General features: G+C 33.3%; 1 protein-coding gene and 1 pseudogene across 1 annotated transcript; one reads left to right on the forward strand and one right to left on the reverse strand.

Annotated features, from left to right (window-relative positions):
• Positions 1 to 2,158: 2,158 nt before the first annotated feature.
• LOC117914074 lies at positions 2,159 to 7,175 on the forward strand (annotated as a pseudogene).
• A 972-nt stretch (positions 7,176 to 8,147) lies between these two features.
• On the reverse strand, positions 8,148 to 13,289 carry LOC117914075. The gene is made up of 9 exons (XM_034829257.1): positions 13,059 to 13,289; positions 12,429 to 12,541; positions 11,945 to 12,117; positions 10,494 to 10,587; positions 9,451 to 9,561; positions 9,248 to 9,337; positions 8,869 to 8,954; positions 8,694 to 8,758; positions 8,148 to 8,521 (listed from the first exon to the last, which is right to left on the reverse strand). The coding sequence occupies exons 1-9, from the start codon at positions 13,249 to 13,251 to the stop codon at positions 8,415 to 8,417; spliced, it is 1,032 nt and encodes a 343-aa protein (XP_034685148.1). The 5' UTR covers positions 13,252 to 13,289; the 3' UTR covers positions 8,148 to 8,414.
• Positions 13,290 to 16,626: the final 3,337 nt, after the last annotated feature.

Below are 16,626 nucleotides of genomic sequence, written 5' to 3' on the forward strand. Positions count from 1 at the left end.
GAAATTGTTCTAAAAAACATATTGAAAAAGACTCTTAGGCTTTGTTTGATAACTGTTTTTTAAAATAGTTTTGAAAAATAATTTTTAAAAATTGTTCTCTAATGTTTTATAAAACAAAAGTATATTTGGAAACCTGAAATGTTTTTAACATGTTATTAATATTTTTAAATGTATTTTAAAAATAATATTTATGTCTCCAACTATATATATATATATATATATATATATATATATATATATATATATATATATATATATATATATATATATATATATATAATTATTTTTTAAAACGACTCAAAAGAATAAGTAAAAATAATTAAAAGATGTTTTCTGAAAACACTCTATTTTTTGTTTTTTATAACAAAAAATAGAAAACAGTTTTTAATTGTGAAACATGTTTTCCAATTTTTTTATTCTAGAAAACAAAAAAATGTTCTTGAAAATAGTTAATAAGGGTTTGTTTGGTTTCTATTTTAAGAACTGTTTTCTGTTCTTGAAAACAAAAAATATAAAAAAATCTTGTTTGGGAAAGAATGTGTGTTTTTGTTTTTTATGTTTTCCATATTCTCAAAAACCATTTTTTTGAGAAGAATAAAAATATGTTTTCATTGTTTTTTCACTATTCAAATAATAGATTATTTTTCGTGTTTTTTTTTTTTTTTTTTTCTTAGTTGCTTTTTGTGTTTCTACAAATGTGAGTTTCACCCAACCACCACACCCCTACCCGCAAACCCTTTCTTCTTTCTTAAATTATTGAAATTAATATACTTACACAAGGTTACAAAACTATCATTTATTTTTTAAAATTATAATTACTATAAAATTTTCAAAATGGAATAAATTTTTTTTTAAAATTTAAATGAATTATCCATATGAAAATTATTTATATATTTATAATATCAAATTAATGAAAGAAAATATTTTATTAATTAAAAAAACTTTTAAACATGTTTTTTGTTTTATTTATTCTAAAATTTTTTTTATTAACTCATGTTTTTTAAAAAAATAAAAAAATAAAAATTGTTTTTCATAATTCAGTTCCAAGCACAATTTTTTTTTTTTTGGAAAACACAAAAATATGTCCTTAAAAACTATTCTCAAAGACCGTTTTCTATAACAGTTTTCAAAATAGTAACCAACAAACTCAAAAATTTTGTCATGTTATTTCTTTTATTATTTAATAAATAAATAAATAAAACCCTGAAATACAGTGTAACCCTGGAACACTAAACCCTAATTTAGCAGAGTTTGTGGAGACCATTCCTTGTTTTCATCTCTGTGGCAAGTTTGTGGAGACGAAAAACAGAGTAAGGTAACTCATCATATTCAGTTTGGCTGGTGAGAAACAAGGGAAAATGAGTGAAAGCCAGAGGGTAGGTAACTCAATAGGGAATTGTCTCTATTCTAATGTTATAGTTCCTTTTTTTATTACCTTTCAATCCAGTACCCTAATATCCACCACCAGCGGCTCCTAAACCATGTCCTGCGTTTGGTTGCCGAGAAAACGGAGGAAAGGAAAGTTCTCCCAGCAACCAAGTGGAGGTACAAGTGTAACACCATGACTTTGATTTGTGTATTTACCTATTAATTTTTGTTTTCGATCTAAAATTTTCATCTGGCTTTCCCATTGAAGACTTGAGCTTTGCCTATGTTAACACTAATGGATTACGAGGATAACATGAGGAAAGTAGCCCACATTTTCAGAATAGACCAGATTGTAGAATATGGTGCTTTTAGATTATGGAATGTGTAGGGACCCATCCCTGATGACACGTCGCACACGTCCCCTGACGATACGTGGCACGTGATCCTATCCGGAGTATCCACATCCGGATTTCCTCGAGAGTACACGTGGCGCGCTCTCCTATCCGGACCCTCTGAAATAAAAGTACACGGGACTCGCAAAACATCCTATCCGGACCACCGCCATTACTCATCCGGCGACCTTTCATATTCTATCCGGATATGTCCATCCGGATCACCGATCAAACCAAGCATGACTCACTACGTCATTCTGACACCCTGTCACAATTCATATTCCAATACCTGCAGAGTGAAAAGACAGAAGTGACAGCAAGTCACTTCCCATAATCTCTGATAGTCGTTCGTAGGATGAGGATGTCCCTGCCACCACCTAGTGGCATCATGGTAAACCAAAAAGCCTTCCATCATTTATGGAGGAGAGAGAATTTCCAAATACTATATATATATATACAAACCTTCGCGCAAAGGAGAAGGTAAGCTTTTTGATACCTAGTAAAAGGTCAACTGTGCCAACTGCTTTTATCTCTCTTTCCATGGCTGACAAAACCATCGGAGGGTGTGTCCGGACACGTGTCCGGACGTCTTTTGCAGGAGCAGCTGAATCAGGAATCTCAGTTGAGATCGTACGTCCATCCATTTGGCAACTACGTGGATCATTGGGAATACGAGGCCTCAACAGAATGGCTTGTGTAACTTGTGTCGGGTCACACCCTGAGGTTCCAAGATGCTCGTTTTGTTTGAAACCCCCGCAGGGTTTGCTCTATTTAAAGTATTGGACGAAGGAAAGCTCTCAAAGTTAAGGTAATTAACATTGAATTATGTTTCATATGTTGTCTTTAAGGCCTTGCTTCTATGGAAAAGGTGTTGGAAAAACTTGCTTCATTTGGATCTTGGAAATTGTGAGGAATGGAATCAAATCTCCAAAGTTCAAATAGGAACCCAAGGCTCTTATGTTGTTGTAGGGAAAAGAAGCTGGTTTTGGTGAAGATTATGTTTAGAACCAAATTGTATCTTTTTTCTGGCAAAAAGTTTGTTTGTAAGTATTTTCCTTCCAAACAAATGTTACCTTAGTAAACTTGATGTCTCATTTTTCGATGTTATATGACCTCTCAACAGTTTGATTTCCTATTGCAGGACTTGTGGAAGGAGTTTTCCACATCAGAGTCGACTTAGACAGGTCACTCATCTATGCTTTCTGATGTTGAGTTTCAAAAATAGACATTTGATATTCTCTTTGGGGTTATTAATATAAAGTAGTTTTGGGGCGGATTTTGGTAAATAGTGAATACCTATATATTATCATGGAGAGTATATTTTAAAATTAGCAAATATTTTGAGCCTTGAAGTAGAAGCACGATTTCTTGACTCTTTAGAATGTTTAGAGCTTCTTAGATAGGAAGAAGTGCATGTAATGGATGCTATTTAATAAATATAAGTCTGCCTTCTGTTCTGGTCATTTCTTCACTTTGATGCTACTGATCTTCCTGTACTGTAATGAATTCATATTGTTGAGCTCCTTTTCTCTTCCCTTTTGAACCATGATCTGAAGATTGTATGGTTGCACATTGACATTGGATGGTGAAGTTGAAAGCTTTTAGCAAGTTCAAGAATACGTCTGAAGCTTTGTCAGCAGCAACCTTGTTGATCAATAGTAAGCCCAGAAACGGTCCTTGCAACTTCTTGCATGCACACTATGATGGTGAAACATTGGCTATAGCTGACTTGAAACTTGGAAATGCAATAAAAGAGACACCGGTATCATAGTATTTTTATTATTTTATGCCTAGATTTTGTAAGTTTCTAACTGTAATCAGCCACTCTTCTCTGTCATTCATACAAGTGAGGAGAAGATATTTCTCTTTTTTTTTCTTTTAGCAGCAAATAGAATGCGTTCACAACAATGCTGTAGTGGAGCTGATGAGAGGAGTGAGAAGTCAATTGACAGAACTCATTTCCGGGTTAGCAGTTCAAGATTTGGCTCCAATGAGCTTGGGTTTATTCCAAAGCTTGTCTAGATACAAGCTAAAGTTCAGTCCTGATAAGGTGAAATCACTAAACATTTGGCCCTTAAAATTTTGCATTTGTACCCAAAATTTGTTTGCAAAAACATGTTTTGTGTTTGGAAAAGATGAGACATGATATGCCCTTTCTGTTATCATGGCACTTGTGGCTGAATTAAGAGGATTGCTTGGTATATGGGAAGTGTAAATCTCAATGGATGGCCCTAACAATATATATCTAATTTGGCAGAATAATATGTGGACTAAAAGCCAACTCTTAGAGGGGTATTTGGTAAACTGACTTAATGACTTAATATAACTTAATGGCTTAGTCTAAGTCATTAAGTGCATGAATTATGTTTGGTAAAATAACTTAATACCATAACTTAAAATTGACTCAAAGTATTGAATTAAAATAAATATTTTTTTCTAAATCTCAAATTATAATAAGTGCATGAATTATGTTTGGTAAAATAACTTAATACCATAATTTAAAATTGACTCAAAGTATTGAATTAAAATAAATATTTTTTTCTAAATCTCAACTATAATTTGTCTTGGTTGTTTATGTTTCTTTCCTCTATGTTTCTCTCTCATAACCTCATTACTCAATATTAATGAGGTTAAATATGTTAATCTAATAGTTTAAAAAAACTTTTAAGTGAATTTTACCAAACAACCTTAATACTTAAAGCAAAAATTATGTGATAAATTTTAAATTAACAACCTAGCGTAATTTAACTTAAAGTCATCTTGAGTTACTAAGCATTAAATATTAAGTTTTACCAAATCCCACCTTGGGAAGATCTTGTTGAATTGAATTGGTTCAAGTGACACATGTTATTGGAGTTTTATGGTAAAATTTAGGATTCTGTCCTCTTTTTGCCCTTTTATCTGGAGTGACCAAGGATTCTTCTATTTCATTTCAGTAATGCCTATTGATCGTCATGTGTAAGGCAATTCTGGATTTCATTTTGCTACTTACTTTGACAACATATTCATTTAATTTGCAATGAGTAGCTATGCAGTGCTATGACTCGGGTGTTTTTTCTTCTGGGACTTCCTGTAGGTGGATACAATGATTATTCACGCTATTGGATTGTTGGATGATCTCGACAAAGAATTGAATGCTTATGCAATGAGAATTTGAGAATGGTATGGATGGCATTTTCCAGAGCTTGCTAAGATTGTACAGGATAACATCCTTTATGCCAAGGCAGTGAAGTTGATGGGTAACCATGTGAATGCTGTGAAACTTGATTTCTGTAAGGTAAGGAGGCTAGATTCCTTTGCCTTAACCACTAAGATAGGAAAACAAATCAGTTGTCACCTTTTTCCACATCCGTGGTGGTTAGGTCTCTTTGTTTGATAGTTTTTGATGGTCATGATACAACATTCTGTCTGTCATGTAGTCGTGACCATATTTTTTGTTCATCAAGAAAATGATGATGTTTTAGAGAGATTCTGTAATTGTAATTATAACCTGTTGGATTTGTTTTGGCCTACAGGAGTCTTCTTTCGTATGAGATTGCAAGGTCTAGTAGCCAAACCAAATTGTGTTAAAACCTGTGACCTTTTCTGGGGTTAATTTTTGCAGATATTGCCAGAAGACACCAAGACAGAGCTAAAAGAGGCAGCTGTGATATCTATGGGAACTGAAGTTTGTGACCTAGATTTGATAAAATATCAAAGACCTCTGTGATCAGGTGTTGTCTCTTGCTGATTATAGAGCTCAACTTTATGACCATCTGAAAAGCAGAATGAACACCATTGCCCCAAATCTAACGGCTCTTGTCAGGGAGTTAGCTGGTGCTTACCTAATTGCCCATGGAGGCAGTTTGTTGAATCTTGCTAAGCAACCTGGCAGCACAGTTCAAATTCTTGGTGCAGAAAAGGCCCTTTTCAGAGCTCTAAAGACAAGACATGCCACTGCAAAATATGGTCTTATCTCTCATGCATCATTGATTGGTCAAGCAGCCCCAAAACTTGAGGGGAAGACTTCTTGATCTCTTGCTGCCAAGGCTGCATTGACCATTCGATGCTCTTGGAGATAACCAGGATAACACTATGGGATTAGAAAATCAAGCAAAGTTAATACAAGATGCGAAGTCCCTATCTGATGCATTTTTGTTTCTCCTGAACCTCTTATTATGTGGAACTCTTTTGTAGCTTGAAGCCTGGTTGGGGAATCTTGAGGGCAGAGAATTGGGTCACTCTGTTGGGTCAATTAAAGGCAAATCAAAGATTGAAATGTAGGAACAAAGATCGGAAGGAATGAGGCCACTAATAACTGCTGCCAAGGTCTGAATTTTATCCCAGTCCCTGCTTTTGAATAATTTGGCCTTGCTAATATTTTTGTTGACTTTGACACCCGTTTGCCCATGAACAGACTCATAACCCAGCTACTGATTCAGTCAATGGGCAAACAACTGAGTATATGGCAGAGAAATCAGTAGAGAAACAGGAGAAAGATATCATCCCTAAGAAGAGGAAAGGTGAAGCAGAACCGTCTCAGGCCAATGAAGCAAGAAAGGCAAACTCCCATTTCCACTAACGAGAGAAGAAGAAGAAAACGAACAGAGCTGACACGACAGGCAAAACTCAATTGCTGCAAATTGAGGAGCCAAGTTTACAACCAGAGGAAGTGGAGACTCTGACCAAAGAAAAGAAGAAAATAGAGGTGGCTGAAGCCAAGGGTATTATGGAAATGGGGAATCAGATAGCTGATCCAAAAGTTGCAGTAGTAGTTCACTATTAAAGACAATAATCTCAAGAAGCCAAAGAAGACTGCAATTAAATGAAGAAAATAATCCAAAATATATTTGTGCAGGTTAGAACCAAATGACCTAATATTAAAAGGGCATTTTTGGATCCTGCAAAACTGGGGTGTATTTTGAAGAACAGCATCTACCCATGTGCTGATTTAAGGTTTTGATCGATTACTATCAACTCTGAAAATGGCAATTGGCTGCCACTACCTTTTATCCAAGAGAGTGGCATCTTTTTGGCATTCCCCACCTTTGACCCCTTTGGGGCTCCCTTTCATAAATGAATTCTCACACTTTTCCTCCCACAAAAAATATATAAATAATACGGTTCATCTCAAACCAACAAGCTGGATCAGAAAAGAACAGAAAGTGTTAGAAGTAAGAGAAAGAAAAGGGAAAATAGACTAAAAGTCTCTTATTGAATGGTAAGCTGAGCATAGGTACAATCAAACACAAAGCCTTGATGAACTGGTGAATCCATCAATGGTGAATCAGAAATAAACATAAAGAAAATCCATAAGTGGATACATTGAAAGGGAGAGTAGACCAAAAGAAGAGGGGAGCATAGAAATAAGTCAACAGCAACGTTTGTAAACAACAGCAACACCTCCGCATCGGCGGGGTGGACGAGGAGTGCAAACAACCATGAGTGCAAGAGCCAAGACAACCACCAAGACAATCCCTGTTAGATCTATGCCACCATCATCACCGTCCATGCAACACAACTTCCCCATCCCCAAACAACGCTCTCTGTCTCAAGTTGCCGACACTTCTTGTTTCCTAAGCTGCTTTGCAAATGATGGGAGAGGGAATGAAATATATTAAGGGAGGTGGAGATGGCACCATAGTTTTATAGGAGGTCGTTGACTTAAACGTCTTTTTTTTATTCCAGAGTCTTTAAATATTTAAATTTTCCATCCGAGGTGAAGGTAAACTTTCACTGGATTTTGCTACATGACTTCAAAAGAAATTTCACACTTTGAATCTTCAAAGAAATTTCCTTCTAAAGATCCATTCATACTTAGAAATAATCTACACGCTTATTTCTGTTCTAGTCAATTCCTTTGTTTCTAGTTTCCTTTCGTTTTTCTCAAAAGGAGGGTGGAAATAAGGAAGCGATTGGGTTGTTGGTGAAACTTTCAATACTCAAACTAATCACAGTTGACTAATAAGGTTACCGGTATCTGCACCCTAGTTGACAAATAACCAAGAGAACGACTATTTGCAGACTGCTCTCTCTTCATTGGATTCCTGTAAGAAAATTCATCAGATACTCAGATATCTCCAGCCATGGAGGGTGGTTTTGGAAGGATGTTAAAACACATTTTACTTTGATTTGGCAGTTCTTCCAAGGCATCAAATGCTACTAGTTTATTGCTGTTCCTGTCGCTTAGAATCCAGGATGAAAACACATTAGGTATTTATTATCTCACCAACCCAAGATTGAATACATAAAGAAAGACAATCCAAACCCTGTATCCATACACCAAGGTTGAGATTCTTTTTTTTTTTTTCTTTTTTTAAATTCTAATATAGAGCCTTTTTTTTTTTTTTACTTCTTTCACGTGATTTCTGAGCCAGAAATCAACAGCCAAACATATAGAGAAACAAGGGGTGTAAAGCGTATCCTAGACAAGGTAAGAATTATGAACTCAAGCAAATGTCCATGGGACAATTATATGTGTGCCAAACGATATTTTTTCACAAGGTAACTAGTGATCACATTTACATGTTGACTATTGACACATTTTTAGCTGCAGCAGGATTTTGCCGTGTAAGCCAAGAAAAGAAAGGTCAGCAACTCCATCTTCAAGCAACCCATGTGCTTTTTGCACCGTACTTGGATTAAATCCAAAGACAAAATAGAAGCAGCAGTTACTCAGATACTCTCAAGGAACTGCGAGAAGCTTGGATATTTAGGCTGCCATCCTATTTCCTCACGAGTTTTTGAGTTGTTTAATCTCTTACCCAAAGGATCACTAGTTCCTGCAAAGAATCAACCGCGTCAATAACTAGGTTTTTTCAGAATATCAAAGAATCAGACATTGTCGATCATAAAATACTGAACAAGTGATAAACATTGAGGATAGTTATTTTTTGACTTGGTCATTTATGAAGTCTTGGGTGCATCTGCTTTCCCTATTATTAAGAAGCATACCTGTAAAAGCCTCAAACTTTTTACTGAATTTCCCGCTTTTATTAACCAAGTCCATTAATTCCTGCCTGCAAGGAAATTTACAAGGTGCAGACATATATGAAGCAGCTAATATAATAATATTTATCTGTAAATTTGGTAGATTTCTCAATACTCAAATAACAGTGAGGAAGAAAACCTGGATACGGGATGATTATCACAACCCAAGAAAATCTGACCATGCCGTTTCTTCTTCAAAATTGCAACTGCTAGAGAAGCTGCATCCTGTTATAGAAGTGTTCATCAATTACCAAATTCAAGATTCCACTGAAACGGTAGCAATTGATAAGTCCTATGTATATTTTAAGAGTGCAAGCAAACAGAAGAAGAAAAGACTTATAATCGCAAAACAAAATGGCCATACAAGGAACAAGATTGAAGAGACCGTATTTCAAACCTTCAAGGTATTGTACTATAAAAATAATGAAAAAAGAGGAGAGGGATCCACACGAATTGAATTATATTTATCCAAAACTCATGAACAGTAATAAATAAAGACACAAGGATGGGCACTTCACCTCATAGTGTATAAGATTGAGGATGTGATCAGGGCGGGCTTCAACAGTCCCTTTCTCCAACCAATAAACATGTGCACCTCTATCTGCTTTGTGCCAATAGTTAAGGTTACTAAGAATATGATAATAATTTCCTCCATGAATCCCTGAAATCTCTCTTACAAATATAGATGTAAATCTCACAACTCAAGTATCTGAAAGGATATGTAAAGTCCTGCCAATCTAAGAACACATCCACCAAACTCCAGTACTACTTTTTCTGCATTTAGAAGGACATCTGTTCTAGGACTCCTCCCAATTGGCACTACAGGACCATCCTGCATAGCTATGCAGCGGAACATTAACACACTTGAAAAATGAGAAAATTGCATGAAACACAAGAAAAATGAAGAAGTAAATTCTGAAATAAACAGTGACTCCTATTTTAATAAGTCAAAACAAAAGCCATTGAATTGACATATTCTTCTATTAGAATACATCTTTTGGCAAATTACAACAACTTCCACATGGTTTCTGAATGAAGATTGACCTCCCTAAGATTCAGGAGTAACAGTAATCCAGGGCTTGTATTCTTACACCCAGTTGTAAACTATTTGAATTTTGTGTGATAAAATAATTCAAGTAAATGACTAATAAACCTTTTATTGATATTTATGCCCCTGTTATGGTAAATATCAAAATAATATATATAAGGTATTCAATCTAACAGGTCTAAATGATACAAAATGAGATTATTACCATGACTCCTGGTCCTCTGATTTTGCCAATATAGATTAGATGGAGAAATTTGTTAAACATAAAAAAAAAAAAATTAAGTAAATAAAATTTTGATCTCAATCACTATGTGCTATGTGCTTTCAAGCACAAGGAATCCATCTACTAACTGTTTCTATTACATATTCCAGAAACTATGTTGAGACAAAATAATTATAATCTGCTCTAATTTGCATGAAAACTGAAAAGAGTTTATTTCAAAAACGTAGGGAAGATCAGAGTTGTTTTCAGCCATGTTAAGGTATATGTAATTTTCTGATTTCCGGGTATGATTTACCATTGTTCTAACATAACAGAATTCCTAAGCCTCATATGGATTAGGAAGAAAAGAATAGAATAAAGAAAGAGGAAATGGAACGAATAACAGTCACACATTCAACATATCAGAAAATTGGAAGCATAAGCTAAGAAGATATGCCTATATCTCAAATTAGACAGAGAAACTCATTTAGTGTTATAGGACAGATGGTAACACCTCATCACATGATCCATTGTCATTGCAATCAAATGGTGCAGAACTAGATGTGAATAGGAAAGAACCTTCACCACTCCAGTTTGATGCAGCCAACCTGCTCATAGTTTCACGATGAAAACCATTAGTGTAAGTTCAAAAGGCAAATTACTTTTGCCTCTACATTTTGTTATTAGATTGACCAACCGGATCCACAACACCAATCTCATAAGAACCAATGGAATTGACAATAAAAACCGTTTACCACAAATGCACATTAATTGCAGAGGACATTTGAACTTTTTATTTTCCACTGATTCTTGATACAGACAGCAGAAGACATCATAACCAAAATATGCACAAACAGAAAAACTTCAATTTCCCATTATCTTTTTTTATCAGATTCAATTTCCCATTATCCATGAGTACCTTTGAATTAGATAAATTTTTTTTTGATAAGTGAGTACCTTTGAATTAGATATTGACACCCAATCCCACGTATTTGAGCTCTTCAATAAACAACCTCTCCACACGTATACAGTGAGACGGATACATGTGATACACAAAAAAAAAATTGTATTTTCTTCCACAACCACCTCCAAATCAGATTGTCTACCTAAAACCCTAAGCTAGGGATTAGGGATGGGAGAGATGGTAGGATTAATGGTATGTTTCTTCTTCTTTTTCTTTTATTGTTTCTCCCATATGTTTGTTTTTTTTTTCCAAAACCAAACGACCCTGGTTTCTCAAACAATGCTGCTGCCATAGTAATACATACCAATAATGGAACCATCTATGTCAGATTAATTCAGTGATTCTTTAAATGGTATTCAAGGAAACTTAAATCTTCCATTCTCAGCTAAAATCAAAGATAGCTCCAGATTAATTCAGTGATTCTTTAAAGGGTATTCAAGGAAACTTAAATCTTCCATTCTCAGCTAAAATCAAACATAGCTCCAGAATAGGTTTTTATAGATCAAAAATAGAGTAGCAACCAAAAGTCCTGACACAGATGAAAACACATTCTAAATTACAGTGCCATTGAAGCATCCCATGTGAACATGTTTCCATCAGCATTTATTCCTCATGAAGCTCCTCATAAAAGAAATTTATCATTGTAGCATACAGGTACAGGTTGACTCAAAATGTCTTGATATTTATTGCCATCCAGTGTAGGTAAATTTCAAGTTCACAACTTTCTATAAACCATGTTTTACATTTTTGTTGGTAGAATGTGAGTCATACATGAAAGCGGGATTCATTCTGGACGATTTATGAAACCTTGCAGAAAATATACAACTCAACCATAGAATTTGCCTGTTTAAAAATGTCTCTCATAGAAGAGACACCATTAGTAACCCTTCCACGAGATTTTATCAACAGGTGAAGAATAATTTTCACATTGAGGCCTGAGAACCACTCAAAGCTAAATTTAAGGACACAGACATGTACATATCAATGATGCTTGTGCCTACCTAACATCCCCAGGGTAGTCTGAGGTGCGGGAGGGTGGAGCACAGAAAATGACATATGGAAACTGATGAGTTGTTTTCACTCCCTTCAAAGATGGATTTATCCCCATTTTAACCAATTCATCATGATGATCTGTAGTCATAGTTTGACCATGAATTTGACATCCTGGATGTTCCTGCTCAAAAAGAAAACAATCAATTCTGAGTGTTCACTCTCACACTAGTAAAAAATAAACGTTTCTGCAGTATAAATCCAAAGATATCACACAATCCCCAAATTTTCTTCAATATTCAGAACAGACAGTTACTGACCAGATTGTCCCATAAAAATCATTCCAAAACAAACATGAGAATCACAAATACAGACAATGTGGATATGGCGTATATTTTGGGCAAGTCAATAGAATTAATAAAACATAAGATCTGACATAATCAGATAAAAATCCCAGACAAGGATAATTCATTTGGTTAATTGCTCAAGTCATACCTCCCGCCATTTTTCCGCTACCAAGCGCCCAAGAACACCAGGTCCAACAATCAGAAGGTCATTCTCTCCAACCAAACCAAAAGAAGAAGTCTCCATTTCTTCGTTTGGTGCACCTTCAGCACCCAATAAATCAAAAAAAAAAAAAAATCAGTATTAGAAACCAATAACTTCAAAATAGCACAGGCACCTCTAATTTGATTAATTTCATTTCAATGTACTGTTTGATTGCTGAAAAAAAGAAAGGAAAATAAACTCAAAACCTCGATGCACTGTTTCAGTAATTTCAAACAGATTAATTAATTTGATTAATCAAATCAATGACTCCAAAATAGCATAAGCACCAGTAATTTGATTAATTACATTTCAATGCACTGTTTGATTGCTGAAAAAAAATGACAAAAAATTCAAAACCTCAGTCACTGCCCTCTACCAAAGCGTAAAAATTCAACAAACCAATCCAAATAGTACACTCAACACGGTCGCTAAACATAAACGATATCAATCTCAATTTTCTCCTCTTCCACTCGGTTTCTCAGCAACCAAACAGCCATCAAAAAAGGTACGACACAACACATAACCGCGCACAGACATACAATTCAGAAACAAAAAGAGAGAGAAGAGAACACGCACCAAGCGTGGACGACGCGCTGACTTGAAGACGAGTGTCTGTTGAAACACTGCGTTTCGCACGAAAGCTAGGGTTTCTGAAGATAGAGAGGAACGATCTGGAGGTGCTGAAGCGGAGCCGGTGAAACGAAGAGGAAAAGGAGAGCTTGGAGGAGAAGTACGGAGAGAGAGTGGTGGTCGAACCAAGAGTGCCCATTGGAAAGTGGAGAAGATAAAAATGGAAATGCGGACTGCGATTGGGTTCCTCGAGATGGAGATTTTTCTGGGCCCACTCTCCACACTCCGGTTCCACGGACCCAGATTGGGTTTTCAGTTTTGTCTGAGACGATGGATTTCACGGTGCAATAACAAATCTACACGTGGCACTTTGATGGAATTTACATCACAGCAGGAGTTTTCATGAATCATGATTTAAGCGTGACCGGAATTATTAAAAAAAAAAAGTAGGCCGATGTGTGCATTGCGTGTTTGTACATCAATTTTTATTCAATCATATTATGTTATGTTATGATGCATTATGTCTTTATATTTACAATCGTAAAAAATATTTTATTTATAATTTGTCTTATTTTTTACAAAAATATTCAAGAAATAATTGATTAAAATAAAACAAATAATCCTTTTATATTTATGAATTTAACATTTTAAAAAAAAAATAATAATTCATTTTGTACATAAATATCCTTACCTGTTTTAAGTATTTATATATGGGTTTTAAAATAAATAGTTATTTTTACAAAAAAAAAAAAAGTAAGGACATTTTTGTCTAAATATAATTTTAAAAAAATAATGGGTTAGATTTTCAAATTTAGGTTTTTAATGGTTCTTTTAATTAAATATCCTAATATTTTATTTGATGAGAGGCCATTTATGGGATTATTGAATATATCTTTGGATTGTATTTTAAGTTTTTAATAACAATTACTTGGATTTAACGATGGCTTTGAATCATAGAGGTTGTTACATTGAATGATACTTAGTCATCTTTCTTGTCTCCCACAAAAGTTTTTTTTATTTTTCCCTTTTTTTTTTCAATCATTCGTCAAAATCTTTTAAAAATCAATTAAGTGCTTCTTTTTGTACAAATTGCTATTTAAAAATAAATAAATAATTGTAATAAAATTTGTATAAAAAGTGTAATTATTTTTTGAAATTTATCTTAAAAAAAAAAAACTATGTTTGGTTATAGAAAAAATAAATGAAAAATATAAGGGTTAAGGTAGAAAAAACAAATAGATGAAAAGAAAGTGGAGAAAAAATAATAAATTTTGATTCAATTTTATATTTTATTTAAAAATTTTTATTAAATAGAAAAATTCAAAATATTTAATTTTTTCTAAATACTAAAAATAAGCCGTTGGTTTTTCCTCATTTCATGATATTTAATAAAAATAAAATATTAAAAAAAATAAGTGACTTAATACTATTTAGTATTAAGTTATATTCAAAATTAAGTTAAAAAAATAAACATAGTACTATCTTTTATTGTTTAAAAATAAATAAATAACCGAATACACTTGAACAAACTCTAAAATGTGACTGTTTCATCACCTAATATTGATAAGAAAATAATTTATAAATAAAATTAAATATTAATCACAACTTGATTTATTCATTCACCCTCCAATAAAAGGGTTATATGAATTCAAACTTTATTCAAAAGATAGCTACAGTGTTAGATAGTTGTCACATAGCTACCAAATTGATCCTCAAACATTTGTATCATCATACCTATTGCGAAGGCACCTAATCCTTAACTCTTTATCGGACCTACTTGTACAGTTGTACCTTACTTTCCAAAGGTGAATTTTTGAATCCCGACCTCAAACTCGTTTGATTTAATTAATAGGAAATTATGTATACGATTATACCATTCTTTCTCCTTGTACCAAGAACTCCATTATCACAAATATTTCCGAGCAAATGACGTGACATGTCAGTCACCATTTGAATGATTAAACAAATACCAGCTAACGAATCGAACCCTCACTAATAATTAAGATTGCTCGAGGTTAGATAATCTATCAGATGTTGATTCAAATCTTACATTCAAATAAAAACAACAAAAATTCTATCTCTTAATTGAAAATAATCTATACTAAATTCTAAAATATTTAATGATTCTTTTAGGTGCGTCACGGACCCGACCAAGCATCGAACATCATGGTGCATGAGGAAGTTGAAATTATTAATAAAACCTCTTATAAATAGTCCATGTCTTTCAATTCATTTCATGCTCACTATTTGGTGGGCCCAAATTTGTATCCCTTGCCATGCCCATTTTGTCCGACAACGTGCCATCTACTAATTATTATGGTTACTTTATTATTTAGCTACCAACACATAGGAAAATATATATCATCATCTAAGTTAGATAAACGTCACAAATTCAAACCGCTAGATCATAAATGCTGTCATTTTTTGTCAAAATCAAAGATTATGACTTGATACATTGTAAAAAATAATTAAAATAAGATTAAAGTCTCGTTTTTATTTTGATTAAAAGCTAAAATTGAAATTAAAATCACAAATTTTAAAATTTAACATCTAAATTTATTAAATATAAAAAAAAAAAATTTACGATAAATAATATTTGTCCAACTTATATATTAAGTTGTTTCTCAAGTAATAAGCTATCAAATAATATTAATTAAATTGATAAAAACTCTTAATAAACTTAGAAGATTGGACAAAATATGTATCAATGGTATCAATCGGACAAAATTCAAAATCGAAACTCCGATGGATTAAAAAAATCACAAACATATTATAAAGAATTTTTCCGCATAAAGATTGAAATGACATGTTGTTATGTAACCTACCTCCAAAATTATTATCATCATTGAGAGACATATTCCATGGGAGAGTCAAACGCAAGCTCACCTACCTTAACAACTTTTGTTTGCATGCCCTAATGAATGTTTCTTCCCCAATTCAATATGTCTTGTAAGAGGGGCCATGGACCTTTATGGTAGAAGGCAGGCACCCAACCCCACTGAAATAAACCAACCTGACAACTCAAATGCGTATGAATTGATATCATAATTACTAAGAGCAATTAGTGGCACGACTTTATGCTGCCACGTACATGTTCCCCCCTTTCTTTAGGGTAGTGCCTTTACTTTTGGTCCTCAAATAAATGATTTTTCCTCGGCATGCATTAACGAGATCTTGAAATATAGCCCAGTTTATTTATTTATTTTTCTAAAGTTTGAATGGATCTCGATGTTTTACTATCATTTATTTATTTTTTAAATTAAATTTTATTTTGGAATATTTTGTCTGCAATGACAACGCAAAAGTAATGTTATGATTTTTTTTTTAAATATGATATAAAACAAAAACAAAAGTAAGAGGTGTTTGTTTTTTTTAGTTTTTTTTTTTATTAAAAGTAATTTGTTTTTAGATTTTAGTTTTTTTTTTCATGATTTATTATAAATTTTCAATTGAATAAAAAAACAAAAATATTTACTTTTTATAAATAAATAAAAGTTACATATTTGGTTTTTTTTTTTGTTATACTTTTTAATGCTCAATAAAAATAAAATATTAAAAAAAAAAAAAAAAACTT

Source organism: Vitis riparia, chromosome 5, assembly GCF_004353265.1.
Source record: "Vitis riparia cultivar Riparia Gloire de Montpellier isolate 1030 chromosome 5, EGFV_Vit.rip_1.0, whole genome shotgun sequence".
Classification (NCBI taxonomy): Eukaryota; Viridiplantae; Streptophyta; class Magnoliopsida; order Vitales; family Vitaceae; genus Vitis; species Vitis riparia.